The sequence below is a fragment of the Mesocricetus auratus genome, unplaced genomic scaffold (genome assembly GCF_017639785.1).
Source record: "Mesocricetus auratus isolate SY011 unplaced genomic scaffold, BCM_Maur_2.0 Super-Scaffold_100009, whole genome shotgun sequence".
Taxonomy (NCBI): Eukaryota; Metazoa; Chordata; class Mammalia; order Rodentia; family Cricetidae; genus Mesocricetus; species Mesocricetus auratus.
In genome coordinates, this window is record NW_024429193.1 from 30,425,976 (window position 1) to 30,444,812 (window position 18,837).

An 18,837-nucleotide genomic window follows, 5' to 3' on the forward strand; every position below is an offset into this window, starting at 1 on the left:
TAGGTTTGATCATGTCCCCAGAGTTTTCAACTACTTCAGTCAGGTATATTTTCCCCTATTGATGTTTGAATACACTATTTGTTTAACCTTGTCCTCCATCCCCAATTTTTTCCTCACGCATTCTTTCCTTCACTTGGCCAAGTGTGTTGGTGATACTCTTCACCAAGTTTTTATTTGATTCATTTGTTTCTTTTCCAACATTTCTATTTGGTGGTTTTGGTTTGTTTGGTTTCTGGGAGGATAAGTTTGTTGTTTTGTTTCAAAAATATCAATTTCCTTGTTGGATTTTCCTTTCATATCAGTAACTCTTTCATCCATTTTGTTGACTTTGCCCTCTCTGTTGCTGGTTTTCCTCTCCATGTGTTGAACTAAATATGTTTGCTTCTTTGTTTCCTATTTGAGGCCAGAGATCATTTCTTTTCACCAGAAAACTATTGAAATTTTCATCAAGCAGTTTACGTATTTCAGTATCTTTGAGTTCAATAGTTTTGGAGTTATGATCTGGGAGTGTCTTTTTTCATATTTCTTGAATATCTGCATTTCGATTCAAACATTTCCTTGTCTGGCTATTCCTTATGGTGTTTTGGCATGGGATCTTGCTGAACAGATGATTGAACAGTCTCAATCCCCAGTGCTGCCCACAAGGAGATAATGACCTACTGTATCAGCAACGTGTGCCCATGTAAGAGGTGGAAATACACTTAAAATCCATCGCAGTCACTAGTACATCACCTGTGACTGCAAGATGTTTGGAAGCAAATGAATGAGAGAAAGAAAGATGACACGGAAAAGAAAGCCAAAAAACAGACAGATGACTGAGAAGAAGGAGAGTAGACTGCTGTGGACAGGAAGAAAAAAAAGCAGGAGACTAGGGGAGAAAGGGAGAAAAGCAAAAACAAGACATCTCGATAATGAGAAGTGTCCAGAAACAAAATTAGATACATGTATAAAGGAGCAAAAATTAAAGCATAAGAGTATTTTCTTTAAAAAAAAAAGGTAAAGTCAAAAATTACTAGTTGTTGAGGAAGATACAGGAGGAATCATAGGACAAAGATTGAAGAAAGTGAGGGGGCTAAGGAAAAGATATTGCCTCCTAAAAATGTTAAATAATGTTAGATGCATGAAGGGAAGTAAGAAATTTAAAATGTAGTACACTGATGTTAAGATACTGTTAAACACTGAGTAAAAAGTGGGAACCGCAATCACAAGAGTCAGAAAAAGATATCCCAGAGATATTGAAAAAGTCAGTTCAAAGAATGAGGGGGAAGGGCAGTTGAACTTTGCTGTGATCATGTCTGCACTAGGCAAGTGTTGGATATCCACCTGAGCTGCCTTCCTGTAATAGCTTGCTTTCTTTGTCTGCGTACCAGGAGCCTATGCACAGACCCCCTGGTGTGGCTAATGTTTTCACTGGAGGATGTCTTCCAAGTGCATGAAGAACAGGGGAAACAGTCACAGCAGTGAGGTTGGAACAGGCATAGGGCCTGTCTTCCTACTTTCAAGTGGTCAGCACTCCACTAGTGTGATACCGCCCTTGGTATCCAGTACACGCTAGGAACCCCTGAGTGTTCAAGTTCTACAGCAGTGAATGACAGATAAGGTGGCTCCAGCCTGTGATCTGCCCACCGGCCTCAGATGCCACGGTTTTTCTCAGCTGATGAGATCTGTTGCCAGCCCTGACAGTACTTGGCTGCCTGAGCCATAGCCTCCCATCTCCACCCTTCGGCCTGTCAGTAGTACCTGACTCTTGCTCTTCTCTCTCTCTGGGCCTTCTCTCACCCGGGAGTTGTGCTAGGCCAAATTAAGCCTCCCTGACTTGGTCTGCGGCCTCTAGGGTCAGTTTTTAACAATAGTTCCTCTCTCAAGATGGCTCCAGGCCCTATGAGTCATACAACATGGCACAATGGAATTTCTCTCCACTACTGACCCACATGCCACAAGTAGGTCAGAGGCTCATGAAAGCTATGGACGTGTCCTGAGGATGGGGCTGCCTGACTTGTATCTGGTTTACCTTTTAGAGGCTTTTGTTGCCCCTCCCATGGCCAAGGAACTGCATGGAAGAGGCTGAGTTCATTTCACTGCATTGTCCATCCTGCTTTTCTGATCTTTTCTGGCCGTTCTCATTCCCTTTGTGGGTTTCCCAAGCTCTTCCTTATTTCTCTCCGTGGGATATAGTCTATTTTTTCATATTCTGTCTCTGCTTCATCAGCTCACAGAGGCAATTCTAACCTGCCATCACACAGACAAGCCCTTCATTCATTTACCATACAATTTTCTTTATCTACAAAGGTAGATCCCTGCAGATTCTCTAGTGCTGTGAATGATGAAGACCTATTAAAACCATTTTCTCCCCTTAGTCCAGTGATTGGTAACTTAGACACTTCACTTAGTAAGAATTGCACAGTGGTTATTTCAGAACAGCAGAGAAAAGAATCAACCAAGTCACTGGACTTGACAGAAAGAACAGTACACAAAATAAGAAGCTTTTGTTATACAGGATGTAATGAGTAATGCCCAAGCCTCACTGTATGAATAGTATTTGTATAAGTTTCTGAAAAATTGTCAGACTCGTAAGTACTATTGACTTTGATGAAACAAATCCCACTATAGGCCTTAGAAATTAATGAGAAATGAATTTTAAAGAAACTTAATTCTAGCAATGACCATTCATAAATTTGAATATTTCTTGTAAACATCCCAGCATATTCTAAAAAAAGCACAGAGCTTATAAACTTCTGTAAAGCTGTGCTTCCTTACCCTAAGCACAAACTGGAAAACTCTATTCTAAACTTTAACAGAAGAGTATTCACAAGCCATCAGTTGTTTAAAATCCTTTTCAGTAAGTTACATTCAGACAGCCCAAACAGCCGCCTCAGTGCTCTGAGGAGCCAACCCTCATCTAGGTGATGTTCTGTCCATAGCTTCTCATTCAGTGATACCCTTACCTGGCTTTTCACTAAATGAAAGTGTAACTTGCCTAATATTAATCTGTTTTAGTTCAACTCAAGATCCTTTTTTTTCTTCTTTACTATGGGAATAAAAATTATATGTTATAGTACAAAACCCATAGGTGGGCCTGGAGAGATGCTCAATGGGAAAAGCACTTGATGTACAAACCTGATAACATGGATTTGGGTCCTCAGAACCCATATTCTAAAACACTGATATGGTAGCATATACTCCTGTTATCCTAGCATGCCCTCCTGGGAGATGGGCTGCCGAGACAGGAGAATTGCCAGAAGATTGTGGACCTGGTTTGTGTAGCAGAGACACCCATATCAAACAAGGCAAAGGTGGAGACTTGAAGTTAACCTCTGACCCCATATTCATGCTGTGTACTCATGCACTCTTTCACACACAAATACATGCATAGACGTGCAACAAAACATGAGTATGTAAATAGGAAGACAGGATTATAAATTTATCTTAAACATCAATAGTAGTATATTTAGGAAAATATACTACAGTGAAAAAGATTTAGGTCAATTCACATGAGAAATTAGATGAACAGTTATTGAGAAGTGACTGAAAGGATTTGGAAATATGGGAAACGTACTAGGAACCATGAGACATGATCCTCTTACATCAAGGTACATGAACACGATGTTTACCTACAACACACATCGGCCTAGCAAAGTGAGCAGGGAGATTCCTTCAGGAGGAATGAGGAAGAACAGTGTTTATAAACTCACAATTGTCATGATAAACTAAGGTTCTAAGTTACTAGGAGAAAATACAAGGCAAAAGAACTAAATGTGTAAGGAATTCAGAGGCTTTGAAAACTTGTAATTCCTTGGTAGAGAAAGTCATGCTATTTCCCGCATGTATAATGCTATGTCCTATTGTGCTTTGCATGTGAGTCTCTTCCCAAGAGGGTAACAAGGCAGTTTTCATAGCAACCTTTCTTTTGAGATGCTGAGTGGGATATGAAGGAGATTTGGATTAAGTGGAAGAAGGAGACTTCAGTATAAAAGGCCTTAGTGAATGACTCCAATTTCTTCTTCTCACCTTTCTTACTCTTTTTTTTTTTTAATCTCTGTAACTATAATGGATTTTTTAAAGAATTGTGGTGTCTGCAGGCAGCCTCACCATCATCATTGGAGCTCACTCTGCAGGCCTTTGCTCTGAGATATTCCTAAGTATACTGCTACAAAGTCAAGAAGAGCTTGAAGGGGAAGGGAGGGTAGTTAGCTCTGGTTAACTGAAATACATTTCTCTCTTTACTGTATATAGTTAGGAGACTGGGAAAAATTACCAGTGTCTGATGTTTCTTGTGTTTCCAGTCTTTTCTGTGATTTTAATTTCTAGTGGCAGTTGGGATTGAATTTAGGGTACCTTGGTGAACTCTACCCCTGCCTTTTGCTTAAGTATTTTGAGACAGGTCTTAGAACTTGAGCTCCTCCTTAGGAGCTGGGATTTTAGACCCCTGTGACACTCCTGTTTATATGCCTGGTCTCTTTGTCAACTTCTCTTACTTTGTTTTCATCGGAGAGACAGGAATAGGATTCAGGTTAGAGAATGGTTTGGATTTTTGTTTTATTAGAAAGTTTTAAATCATAAGTATCACAATTGAGTGTAGGTGCAATATGATAGCCATATAAGGCCTTTTTTGTTGTTGTTGTTGTTTTGTTTTTTATGAGTTGTTTGTTTGTTTTTGGTTTTTCGAGACAGGTTTTCTCTGTATTACTTTGGAGCCTGTCCTGGAACTCACTCTGTAGACCAGGGTGGGCTCGAACTCACAGAGATCCACCTGCCTCTGCCTCCAAAGTGCTGGGATTAAAGGCGTGCATCTCACTGATGCCCGGCAAGGCCATTTAAAATTGTTATTTTTACTAAATAAAATGAGTGAAGATGCTGGTCGGTGGTGGCACACACCTTTAATCCCAGCACTCGGGAGTCAGAGGCAGGCGGATCTCTATAAGTTCTAGCCCAGCCTGGTCTACAAAGCTACATAGAGAAACCCTGTCTGGGGGAAAAAAAACTGGAAGTGGGGGGGGTCAAGATATGTGTAGCCATTTAAAGTGCTATCAAAAACGGAAATATTAAGGCCATTAGAATACGAATGATGACATAATTGATTTTATATTGATAAGAAGGCGTATGCTGATTGATACAGGCCTCTGAAACATGGTCATTGGAGCCATGCTGCCAAATGCATCTGCCTAGAGCAGCTGCAAGCTGTAAGGTGATAGTGACCAAGTTACATAAGCCCGTCTCTTCAATTTCTTTCTACTCTGAATGTCAATATAATTAAAACTTTGACCCACCAGCACTGGATACTTAATAAATTTTGCTTTTATTAGTGACTGTGTTTTAAAACCATTTGAAAATTTCATTTCAACATTATCTGTTTGCTGGTTTTCAAGGTTAACATCATATTTCATTTTTTGAGATAAAGAGAAATTAAATGGAAGAAATTAAATATCAAGGTAAAGGGTTTTCTTGTTTGTCAAAGGATAGCTTTTGATTTTCTTCTCCAAAAGAAAAAATAAATGAATAAACTAAATAAAGGAGCAAGGCCACAGAGAATGTGATTGTCTTGAACAAGACTGAGTTGTGGGGACAATCAAGTTGTTTTTTACAAGTAAATTGCCCTGCCCTGAAGAAGGGGTAGTTAGGATCACTGTCTCTCTTTGACAGGACAGCACTAGCTTTTTCGAAAGAAGCCTGTGGTACAATTCCAGACCATCTGGCAAATTCAAATTGCAAGTTGTTCTAAAGTCCTTTTCTTTGGGGATTTTTGTTTGTTTGTTTCTTTTTTACAACCACAAAATAGGTTGTGCTATAAGTAAAAGGCAGTTAAACATCTCATTTTTAAAAGCATGAAAGTAAATATTTGAATATTCAGATTTTGCCAGCTTTCTTCTAAATTAATTTTTATTCAAGTCAAGCCAAAATGCAAAATCATTTTGTAACTTTTAAAATGTCAGATTTCCACCAAAAAATATGCTTACTTAATACTAACTTCTATACTAGATTGCTAGTCTTTTGAAGTTAAGGTATAGTCCTTTACTTAATACATTATTGACACCAGGAAAGTGTTTGTTGAATTGATTTTATTAGATGAACATATTTTTCAAAGCAATAAAATAATAAATGTGCTGAATGTGAAAGACAATGGCAGCCTTGCTTTTACTTATCTTAATGTGTATATTTTTGTCCTGTAGGAATGGAAAGGAGATCATTTTGACACAGAGCATTCTTTGCTTAATTCCGACACCTGAAGTTTGTAGGTTTTTCTGGAGTTCTTACTTATGTATGTTATTGATAGAAGATACTTTAGTTATACTAAAATGTTTTAACAAACAAATCTGTGTATGAAATTTAATGTGTTAGACACAGCTAAGGGAAAGGTAGGACTTTGGATATTAAATTCCTACTAGCTTTCTTTCTTTCTTTTTTTTTTATGAGACAGGGTTTCTCTGTATTGTTTTGGAAGATGTCGATCCAGCCCGACCTCGAACTCACAGAGATCCACCTGCCTCTGTAGATTGCTACTAGCTTTCTTTAGGCTTAATGAAAATTGAATCAATTACTGCTAAAGAACATGGTAGAATCTGCAGAGCAGTCTACATGAGAAATTATTATTATTATTATTATTATTATTATTATCATTATCATTATTATTGAGGGAAACCATGCTTAAAGAATGGATGAACCAAAGAACTTAGTAGGTCTTTCTTATGAGAATTCTAGAGTTAAAATACAGTAATCCAAATGTAGGTCAATAAATCTATACAGTCTCAAGCTCTGTGGGGCAACTTCAGTCATAGTTGCCCCATCAACATACAAGTAAGGGTATAGTGAGGAGAAAGAGAAAATAGATTAATTGAGACAGAGAAGAGGTCAGTAGACCAGAATGAAAAACAATCCATAGAAGCAGATGAATTAGCAAGTTGAGAAAAGCAAGCTTTGAGCTGCCGTTTGTTTATTCCTCTGTTAGTAAAGCTCAGTTCACAAACTATCTACAAATGCTGTCCAAAACACATTTCTCTTTTGTTATACACCCTGGCATGTGTACTGCAATAAATTTACTTTCCTTCTTATGACTTTCATGGGTTCATATTGCCAAAGATAAATCCAATCTCACTTTTTACTGTATTCATTTGTATCCTCTGAGTATTTATAATAATGGTCCATCTGTATATTTATATGCAGTATTTTATAACTGTGCCTTGGTTTTTGTTAGTAGGTTTACAGAACCTGACCTCTTTATGCATGGTTTCTAAAATATGAGATTGATGTAATTCTTCTAAGGATTTTTCTCAAGTATCCGATTTGAAGTTTTACCTTTCATTTTTTATCATTAAGAAAGTTCTGAGGGCCAGCAAGGTGGTTCACCTGGTAAAGCTACTTGTTGCACAAGCCTGGAAACATGGAGTTCAGTCCCCAGAACATGTGGAAGGAGAGGGCCGACTACACAAAATTATTCTCTGATCACCAAGTGTGCCGTGGATACCCTTACAAACATCACACATGCACACATCTTCCTGCAACAATAGTAGTAAATAACAGAAAAACATTAGAGGGATTTTGAATAAGCTGGGTCACTCTTGGGTTTTTGAGTATGTCTTCAATCATGGGCAAACAAGAGCTGTCAGTGCCTCGCTGAGAACACTCTCTGGTAGTCCTGTGTAACCCTAAAAGGAGCCGTCCGCTTGACTAATGTTCTTCCCTGGAGCCTCACACACAAAGAAGGACGTCTGGCAGAAAGCTGGGTGATTAATGTCAGAGCAGGGAAAGCTCCATCTGCATCTCTGCTTCGGTTTACTGTGTGTGTAAAGTAAATTTTCTTACTGCAGCTATGCTAGGTGTATTTCCTCATTCTTTCTGTCTTTTTTCCCTTTTGACATTTTAATGTGAAGCTATGAAAATGTACTAGTCTACAGATAGCTTTACCTCATTTAAATTTTTACACAAGATGAAAATAGAAGTTCGAACAATTTTCCTGTTTGATAAACTTACTTTAAAACTGTTAGAAAAGATGTAAAGCAAGAATCACACTGACATTCAGTTTGCTCTGTTAATGCATTAAACAAAATGTTACCACGGTCTTCTTTTTCCAAGGTGAAATATGTAAGCTGTATCTGAAGACCGAGGTATTCACCACTCATTAGAAATTAGCAATGTGTGGGAATGAGGGTGTGTTCTCACAGAACTGACCACTGCTACGTATAAGTCAACACTGGCAACTTCCTCACCTATATATAAACAGACGTTCCTGGGGAAATCAGTCAGGATAGTGCTGTGCCTGGTACACAGTAGTGCTCAGTCTCAGCACTTCTACTGCACCATCAATAGTGCTACTGAGATCCCAGTTACCCTGGAAGTAACAAATCTCTGAGAAAAACACAAGGACCCCAAAACCTCTCCATGGATACAGAAAGCACAGCACTGAGGCCCACTAGGCCTTGCCAGCTTAGCAACACTGCCCATTTCCTGCCCTGTTTGTGGTGTCATCTTTGGTTTGTTTGAATCCCTACTGAGTTTATTGTAGGAATCTGATGTTTTCACAGAACTGCATTTGAGAAGACACGTTTTGGGAGGCAGCATTTTCCTAGTAACAACCTTTTCTTAGTTTGGCCACATTGAGCAGTACCATAGTGAGGGGACAAAATTTAGTAATCATTAAATTTGGCTGATAGGTATGTCGTTGTTCATTGTACTTATTCTCTCTGTATATCTCTCTATATATATATTTGAAGGATATTGTGTGTGCATATATATATATATATATATATATATATATATATGAGAGAGAGAGAGAGAGAGAGAGAGAGAGAGAGAGAGCAGAGGCAGAGGCAGGCTGCAATAACTACAACTTGTCCAAATGTACTCTTCCTACCTTGCCTTATGAGTCCACCAACTCCTACAGGATCCTTGCTGTCACTACACTTGGACAGAGTTAACTAATTCGCAGCTGGAGTTATGTATTGAAAGACCTACCTCTCCCCGTCAAAACTGGGGACATTCATAGATTTAGTTCATTTTACAAGGACATTAAAGTAAATAACTATTATGTTTGATTCTGGTACTTTATTTATACTAAAACCACAAAAAATACTGAAAAAAAGTCTTAGAAACCTTTAAGAACTGCAAAAAACCTGAAGTACAATGAGTACACAGACAACAATTGATTATAAAGAGGGTTTATTTTAACGACTTTGAAAAGAAACCAAAACCACTATCAATTTTAAACACCAAACACTAGAGAAACATTAAACACTAGAGAAATCAAGATGTGGACCCAGAACAATTGCAAATTAAATGAAAGATCCTTCAAATGCTGCTGTGGAGGAAAATGGCTTAATATCAGACAAGGACAAATTTGCATGTTTCAATGCAGTATGGTATCATGTAGCATATACAAGATGAGATGCTAATAAACATAAGATGAATCCAAGCAAATTACTTTCTTTTTTCACCTGTGCGCCAAATTCCAAAGGACTGTTCTATTGGTCAATTTTTCATTACTGTCATGAGATACCAGAGACAGGCTAATATATAAAGAAAACATGTTTTGTTTAGCTAATGGCTTTGGATTCTAAAAATCCAAATAAACTGGTACAGGCTGATGAGGGCTCCACCTTGGCCACCTCACTTCAAGGTAGACTGCAATCTCAGATGCAGTGAGTGCATAGTAGAACTGGAATCCAAACAAAAGCTTGACGAAACAAGGCCTCAGCCCTTCCTAACAATCCTGTTGAAAGAAGAACGGACAGTCTCTTTTAGAACCCCCATTTGGCACAATTGCCCACTAAGTTCCACCTCATAAAGTTTTCACCTTTTATCATCATATTAAAGATCAAATCCTCAACATATAAACCGTTGAAGAAACAAATAAAACCTCAGAAGTGGGTTGGAAACATCAAGAACTAGCATGATGCTCTCAATTGTAGCACAAGTGGACAGTAACAAAAATACTCTTGGAAAATCCTGTAGATTTACACAGAGATTTACTGGCGGCACTGACTTCTCAGTAGACTTTCTGCATTGTGCAAAATTAATCCTGTTTCAAAGCTTTGTCTCCCCTGTTGAAACTAACAGGAAGCGTTTACGGTCTCAGCGGTGTTTTGACAGGAAGCTATGCAAGGGCCACAGGTAAACCTGCATAGCTAGCTGAGGCTTAAAAATGAAAGATCACAACAGCAATGGCTGAGGACTACCTTACAGTAACTAGTCATTCTCCAGACAGCTAAGCTTGAACTGTTAAAATCTTAGTTTGCAGGAATGTCTTCACCAAGACAGGGGGGCCAGGACCCTGTTTCATGAAACAGGAGATGGGCAGAAAGGTGGCTCTGCAATCAGGCTCTCAGAGAAGAGAATAAATGCATCACTCTTCATCTACACAGGCACCTTGGTGCAATTCCAAGCATCTGGAGAGTGAGTGGGGTGAATGAACTCTACCCACATCATACAGATGGGGACTTAGTAGTGCTAAGTCTACAAAATTAGTAAGTATTTTCTCTATTTTGGAAAGGTAAGAGAGTCAACATGTCAATTCAAGGGAACATTCCCACTGTCTGAACAAGTGTTTTGTTCTACAACACATATTTATTATCTTACATTCTGAGAGATCAGAAGTCTAGATCAGCAAGGATATACTCACCTTTCAGAGGTACTCAAAGATATGTCCTTTTTCTCCTCCAGCCTCACAGTCTGCCTACATTTCACCACTCACAGGCTCCTCCTTCCATCGTCCAACCAGTAACACAGCATCTTCTTAAGCTTCATACCAGCTCAGTACTATTAAGGTTCTGTTGGTTAGGTCAGTCCAAGAGGTAGTTCAGGATGGCCCCCTTCTCAGCATCAGAACCTTATTTGCATTTAAAGACTACCACTGCCATGTGAAGTTATGCACTGTTGAGTTGTGGATGTCTTCATAATAAGAATTTACTAAATGATTGCCAGAAGTGTGTGCCCAGTTATTTGGAGATGTAGTGAGATAATTGTTATTAAAGATATTTACATGTTTCTTATGTCCATAGTTTGGTTTGTCTTTTTTCTTTTTCAGGATGTTGAAGAATCACAAAACCACACTGGCGAACCCATTGGAGATGACTACAAAAAGATGGGAACACTTTTTGGTGAACTGAACAAAAACCTCCTCAACATGGGCTTCACAAGGATGTATTTTGGAGAACGAATTGTGGAACCAGTAGTGGTCATTTTCTTTTGGCTTATGCTGTGGTTCCTTGGCCTACAAGCCCTTGGACTAGTTGCTGTTCTTTGCCTTGTCATTATTTATGTACAGCAGTAAAACACTGGACATTTGGTAGCCATGTATGTAATTGATAGAGCTATACACTTGGGCTTTTTGAAAGCCAAAATTGTTTAACATATTTCATATTGTGTACTGGCTGTTTTGTAATTAAAATTATAAATGAGTTTCTTTAAAATGCAACTCTTTGTTATAACAAGAATGATTATATATTTTTGACTATATATTACCTTATTCAAACTCTTTTTCACTTCTATAATCTGACCTACTTTTAGAGACCTGCTTTCCCATGCCAAATCTGAACATCACCCGACAGTGATGGGGAAAATAGCACAGCATGGAGTTGCAGTGAAGTGATATAGGTCTTGTAAAGTTCCAGTAAAACATTTGGAAGAAAAAGGAAACAGTAGCTAAGAATAAGTTTCCATTCCATTTGGGGGAGATATTTGTCTCTTTGTCATGTCTGCATAGTCCAAAATGAAGTAAATGATAGCTGGCCCATACCACTGTAGTGCTGGGAAAATGAATAATGCTAGCTGTTTCCTGAAGTCTGAAAATAAATATTTATTATTGGCGGTGAATTTTTGGGGTTAAATGTAAATTTTTATGTGTTATACGTGGGCCCCTATTACGTGGTTTGTGAAGTTAGAGACGATTCTGGTGCTCCTTTCTTTGTGTGAGTTTTTAAGGCTGCACGCCTGGCAGTGCCTGTGATTTGTACCTAGCCAGTTGCATGCTTTTCCTAGAGACATTTTCAGTGCATTTGTTTCCAAAGGTTTATAATTTTATAGTTCTTTTCTAACAATTATTCTAAGGTTTAAAACAATGCCTTTCCTGTCATGGCATAGAGTTTGTCCCCAAAAGAATGATTTCTGTCTTATAAAAAGAAAAAAAGTCAGATCATTTTTCTTTGATACCTGTATTGAAGAATACAAGAGTACAGGATAAAATCACATGCTTAAATTTAGAACTTGGTAGCCACTTGTAATAGGATTAAAGCCATTGGCTAGCCAGGTTTTTAATGTGTACTATGGGGTTTTATATTGAAACAGACATTTCTTTGTATATACTTTGAAAATGAAAAATGACTTTGATATTTCTGATTTTGTTAAAGAACCTAAAATCTGTACACTTTTGTCTAAGAGTCATCTATTTGAACAAAGAAATTTAAATACAAAAATGGGGTGAGGGGGTATTTTTGTTTGGCAGGGCATTAACTAACACAATAGGGTGTTTACCAGGCCACTTTATAAAGTACTTACTCTTACAGTTTTAAACATTATTCTGTAAGAAACTCTTAAACAAAATTATGAAAACATTTAGCTTGGCTTTCTAAAATCAATTCATTTTGCACAAAAAATAGATAAATAAGAAGGCAGAAATACTAACATGTATTGTTCACCTGTGTCTTGTGCATAAACATAGGCCTCTAAAATTCAGCTTTTGAAAAACAAAAGTTTGTACTATATCATGTTTTTATTGTGTTGATAATATTTTTGTAATCACCTTCCTGAGTTGAATATCAATACAGGGTGTTTGGGAAAAGGTCCCCTCTATAAACAGTAGTATTGCAAGGTTCTGACAGAAGCCATGAAATTTTGCATATGTGCACATAATGCTAATGAATACATTTTTCCCAAGTGTTACCAGAAAGGCTAATTCGCTTTCGGAATGCAAAATAAAAGATGCAGTGTGCATAATAGCAGCTCTGATTCTGCCAGGGCTGCTTGTTGTAAATGCTTTAAAAGAAGACCCAGTGTTTATTATACAATACCTCCCCATCAACACTATGTATGTGCACACTGTTGTAAATGGGTATGTTTTATGAAGAAATCGGGGGCATTTGCTGCTATCACCTCTACATACACTATGGATTAATGTAGTATGCCATCACACCTTGATAGAAAATATTTTCTCTTGTTCAACATGTTAGAACACATATTATACTGTTATCCTGAAGTAAAACATAATTTCTTTGGGTAGTGGTATAAAAAATAGATTCAAAATAATTTCTATTTTAATTGTGATAGCAAGATTCCTTCTAAGCCAAGAAATAGCAGTTAAATGCTAAGGTCCTTGAACTGCTGGTGTGCACAGCGTCCATACTGTTAGGAAGGAAAAGTTGGGAGCTAACACCAACTGACCACACATCAGTAGATCCATTCTCTTTGAATTGAACATATTTTGCACAACTTATTTCCTTGTGTTAAGCTGCCATTCTAGTCAGAACAGAGTGCATTTGTACACAGGAGCCACTCTCATTGTCTGACAAGAGTCTACACTATATGTTTTCCTGCCTTCAGTGACATCAAGTTGGTAGATTAAATTGGCTCTGTGATGAGAATGTTTACATCATAAAATCTGGCAAGCACTACAAAGAAGGACTTTTTTTTTTGTTTTTCCTAGAGAGCCAGTTGTTAAAAACCTCAGCATATTCTCACTCAGCCACCCTGGAGACCACATTTCCATGGCTACCACAGTCTTCAAAGAAAAGAAGATAACACGTGTTGTGAAGCAAGAGAAGTCCATGCAGTATGTCCCCACATACCCAGCCAGAGTCACTTCTTTTCCATGTGGTGGCTGGGCCATGGTTGTCTTTGAAGTATGTGTTTGAACATTTTGATTAGAGAAAATATGTCTGGTCTGTCAGTGAGCTGCAGACCCACAAAGGACGAGCCAGGAGACCAGGAAAATGAGACAAGACTTAAGGCACCACAATTTTTGGTTTAAGTAAAGGACAGTTGTAATTTAGAATCTTAAAAATAGTCAAATCCAGGCAGTGAGAAATTCAGAGATCTTTGACTTATAGCTTCTATTTAAGCTGTTTCACAAATGTTTGTTGATTACAGATTATTGAAACTGCTTTCGCCTTACAAAGTGAACAAAATGGAAAAAATCAAATTATGCTTCCGGACTTGTTAAAACTGTAGTAAATACTTGGCCAGGACAAATGTACAAATTAAAGAATACCCAGATCAAGGCTTTGGCATTATTGGCAGATTTTCTTCTGTAACTACAGTTTTTCTGCCCAATGCTTTCTCCTTGGCGGTCAGACCAGCAGCCTGAGCTCTCGTTCCTCCACACTGTTTGTTGCTATTTGTCTACTCACAGCTCCTCTATCTGCATCTCCAGGGCAGACTAGAAGATCCCTCTGTTCCAGGGCTGGCTTGCTTGCTTACAAAATTCTTCAAACTCGGCACATTCACGATCTTTCTCCAAAGTCTTCTTTGCATGCCCCTCCCCTTCAGCACTGGGACAATCCTCTCCCCAGCTACGAGGAGGAATTGTAAATATAATCTTTAGCACCTGTCTCTCCCATATACCCACAAACAACCAATACTACGTACTATCTATTTTGTTTCTAATGATGTCATTTGTCTGTCTAGTTGCTCCAATTCTAATTGGTCTCAGTAATAAAAACCCGAAGTTGGCTATCAGGGTAAATGCTAAAAGATCAGAGAAGGAACCAGCCACTAGAGAGACTTTTTTATAAAAGTCTTTTCTCATTTTACATACTCTGTTAAGAGAAGCTTTCCTTGAGAGAAGCCTTTCTGCCCGCCTGGTTTCAGAGCCGCTTTCCCGCCAGCCTGGTTCTAGAGCCGTATCAGTCCCAAGTAAACACACAGGAGGCTATATGAATTATGAAGCTGTTGGCCTTGCTTGTTTCTTACTGGCTAGCTCTGACTTAAGTAATTACCCCATAATTGTTAATCTAAGTATGCTTCTTACCGGAGAGGTTCCAGGCTTCCTACCCCAATGGCGGTTACATCTCGAACTCTCCTGTGTTTCTCCTACCCAGAGTTCTCCTGGACTCCTAGTCCCTCCTATCTAGGTTTCCTATAGGCTCAACAGTACTTTATTGACAAATGCACAGGACTTCCCCCAACAACATACCAATCTCAGTTCCCACTCCCTCCCCTCCTCCTGCTCCCTCCACCTTCCTCCTATCCCACCCCATCCACTCCTCAGAGAGGATAAGGCTTCCTTCCCATGGAGAGTCAAGGAAGTCTGGCACAAATCACTTTGAGGCAGGACCAAGGTCCTCCACTCTATATCTAGGTAACCCTTCAAAGATAATGGGCTCCAAAAAGCCAGTTCAAGCACTTGAGATAAATCCTGGTCCCCCTGCCTGTACCCTCACAGACTGCCCAAGCCACACAGTTATCATCCACATTCAGATGGCCTAGTTAGGTCCTACATAGGTTCCCCAGCTGTCAGTACAGTCAGTGAGCTTTTACCTCTACCAAAGGGGCAAGATCCTGTCTCCACAAATCCTCAGACTGAATGCAATGAGCTCCTGTCTACTGCCTTATATTCCTCTCTCTGTGCAGCCATATCACTCCTGTCTCCACCTTCCTGGTGCTGGGATTAAAGATGTGTGACACCACTGCCTGGCCTCTCTAGCTAACAAGTGGCTTAGCTCCCCACTGTGATCTTCAGGCAAGCTTTATTTGTTATATCACAAACAAAATACCACCAAAACTTCTCTTCGTTCCCGGCATCACGCACAGTCCATCTTCTCACCTGAGAGAATCCTCCCCTCTGAGAATCCTATTCGGTCTCCCTACCTTCATTACCCACTCTGTAGTTAAGCAATATTGTGACTTTGATCTCCTTGATTTCAGTGTTTTTCATGGCTTCTTGCTGCTGTTATGGCAAAGCCTATATTCTATAATACTTACGTCGCCTTTCCCAAACAATTATTCTTCCACACCTCATCTTTCCATGCCACCACCCTTTCCAAGACTCAGCTTCCCTAAGCTCTTTTACCAGGTTCTTGAAAGAGCCACATTTTCTTTCAGAACTTTACATAAGCTTTCCTCTCTTTAGCCCCTACCCCACCCCAACTGGCCAACAACTACATGGAGTACTCAACTTAAACATCGTCTAACTTCCCCCTTTAAGTCCAGTTTGGGCATCTCGTGTGCTTGGTTCCATTCTTATGTAGAAATTGATCAACAGTACTCATGCTATACAGCCTATTTGTCCGTTTCTTTCATTAGATAGAAGGCTTCACATGGGCAGAGAACATGTCTGCTGTGTCTATAGTTATGTTGCCAGTACCTACCAGGATGCCTGGCATGTAATAGGTTTACAAAATAATTGCCAAATGAGTGAATCAACCTCATTTATTCACATTCTCTCTGTTGTCCATTTGCAAAGGACCACATAGATGGTAGTGTGCCCGCCTTGCGTGCTTAAAGCCTTCAACTCCTTCCCCAGCACTGAGAAGGAAAAAAAAAAAAAGGAAGAAGGAAAAATTCTGCACGTCAGAATTCTTTGGCTCCAAAAACAAAGTGGTTGGGTTGTATATTATAACATTTATTCACTTGAGTACTGTTGCATACATTGACATTTTTGGGGGAAAATGTATTGTTGATGCCACATTTAGTTGATTCACTATTTCTCAAGAAAGAATATTTTATAATAGATGTGTTTACTGATGGTACTAAAATTTCATTCTACCAATATTTTTCAATCAGGTTTAATTTTTTTTCAAGTACAACTTTAAAGCAAGAATTTCCAGATATCTGATCTTGATATTTTAGGCTCCAGAACAAATTCACCATACCACTTAGCCCAGTAGCCTAAATGTTCTGTTAAATAATAAGCTTACAAAGTACTTTGATAATCTTTCTAATAAACAGTGCTGTTTTCCAGCCCTACGTTCTCAGCATGTCTTCCGTCTCCCTGTACCATAGGCTGCTCCTCAGGTAATTACTACCACATCAGGTTTGGAAACTGCCAGAATAACGGCACACCTGAGGCAGAGAAAATGTCCGTACTCATGTGTCCCGCAGCTGATGCAGAACCAGAGTCTGCCGTGTGTGTGTGTGTGTGTGTGTGTGTGTGTGTGTGTGTGTGTGTGTGTGTGTGTGTGGCCCTTAATACAGCAGAGAAGAAAAAACTGAAGTTAGGGTCTCCATGCTGTGTACATTCTTTCTGTTGATTTGGCTGTTGTATAAATTAGAATTCTGGGAGAATTCTAGAAGAAGCCTGGTGAGGTCTAGAACAGGAATTCATATGCTTAGTAAATCTGAGCTATCCTTGCAACAATTAACATCTTAATTTAACCTTTAATAGCTGGAAGTTTTCTCTCAAATTTCCCAGAATGTTAACGAGTAAAGGGACTTTTGAGTATGAATCTTTACCTGCATGTTATAATCACGCAGCTTAAACCGTAAGTTGACTTAAGGAAAAAAGAAAGTATTCTTCTTTAGAGTAATATGTAAAAGCGCTGCCCTTGCTTGAGAATGTACATCATGTACTGAACGCCCTTCTCTGGTTTGTTACAGTCACTTTGTTAATAAGCATTCTTGGTTTTAGGTATGTAACATTAAAAATAGTCATGATACATCCTATTAACTAATATATTTTCTGTTCTGAGGCATAAGCATATGTGTATAAGTACAACACAAAAACAAAGAAGAAAAAAGGAACAATTCTCCCTTGATGTTTGTTTGGAAGATTATTTTAGTTAGGGTTTCTATTGCTATGAAGAGACACCATGACACTCTTATAAAGAAAAACCTTTAATTGGGCCCCCCTTAAAGCTCAGAGGTTTACTCCGTTATCATGGTGGAAAGCAAGGTAGTATGCAGACACACATGATGCTAGAGAAGGAGTTGAGAATTCTTATATACTGATTCATAGGCAACAGGAAGTGCTCTGTCTCACTGGGTGTGGCTTGAGCATATATGAGACCTCAAAGTCCACCTCATGGTGACACACTTCCTCCAACAAAACCATGCCTACCCCAACAAGGCCACATCTCCTAATAACGACACTCCTTTAGGGGTGTTTTTTTCAAACCACCACAAAGATTAAACAATAAATTAGTCTTGCATATAAAACCATGATGATAGCGATGATAATTTTCCTTACTAGGTAAAGCATTTAAGTGTGAAACCACTTAGATTTGCTTCACTAAAATCCTACATGAGTATTTCATATTCAGAGGTTTCTAAATCTATGATTGTGTTCTGATAATTTCAACATGAGTTGAAAATATCTTTCATGGGCCAGAAATACATTTACCACAAAAACATAATAGTTTAGCAAATTGGCACAGGAGAGTGTTATTTATGCCTATGATCCTATGAATGATTGGAGAGCTATGTCTCCTTGCCATATCTCACAAAACTGCCTTCTTGCATATCACTAGCCTGGGAACTGATCAAAAGCAAATTCTGAAGTACAGTCTATACTGAATGGTGTTGCTTTCACACCATTATAAAGTTAAAAACTAGTCAATCAAACCATGTTCATTGGGGATAGTCTGCAAATAAAGCTTAAGAGTTAGGCTGCTGTGGTGTTTACTCTAGGTCAAGTTCTCTGGGAAGTTGGCTCAGAACAAATTAGCGTGCAAGGAACATCAGAAGGCCCTGGGGTCAGCACCTGAAAGAAATAAAAGAGGTGAGCTCTGACAGAGAACAGGCTTAGGTAGCACCATGGAGCACCCTTGGGCACTCACATACCCGTAGAAGACAGTGCTCTTTGGCCAAAAGCAATCTTCAGATATGTCTGAGGGATGGAGGTGGTCAGTGAACAGATATCAATGTAAAGCCTTCAGTCTCCAGGGGAAGATCAAAGCCACACAAAAACAGCATCTATTC

At 38.9% G+C, this 18,837-nt stretch overlaps 1 protein-coding gene across 1 annotated transcript in view; it reads left to right on the top strand.

Annotated features, from left to right (window-relative positions):
* Window positions 1-14,200, top strand: part of Fam241a (family with sequence similarity 241 member A) — a 28,285-nt gene extending 14,085 nt beyond the window's left edge. The window contains exon 2 of the mRNA XM_040751805.1: window positions 11,015-14,200. Coding sequence (XP_040607739.1) covers window positions 11,015-11,260 — 246 coding nt within the window. The 3' untranslated portion in view covers window positions 11,261-14,200. The remainder of the gene's footprint in view (window positions 1-11,014) is intronic.
* Window positions 14,201-18,837: the final 4,637 nt, after the last annotated feature.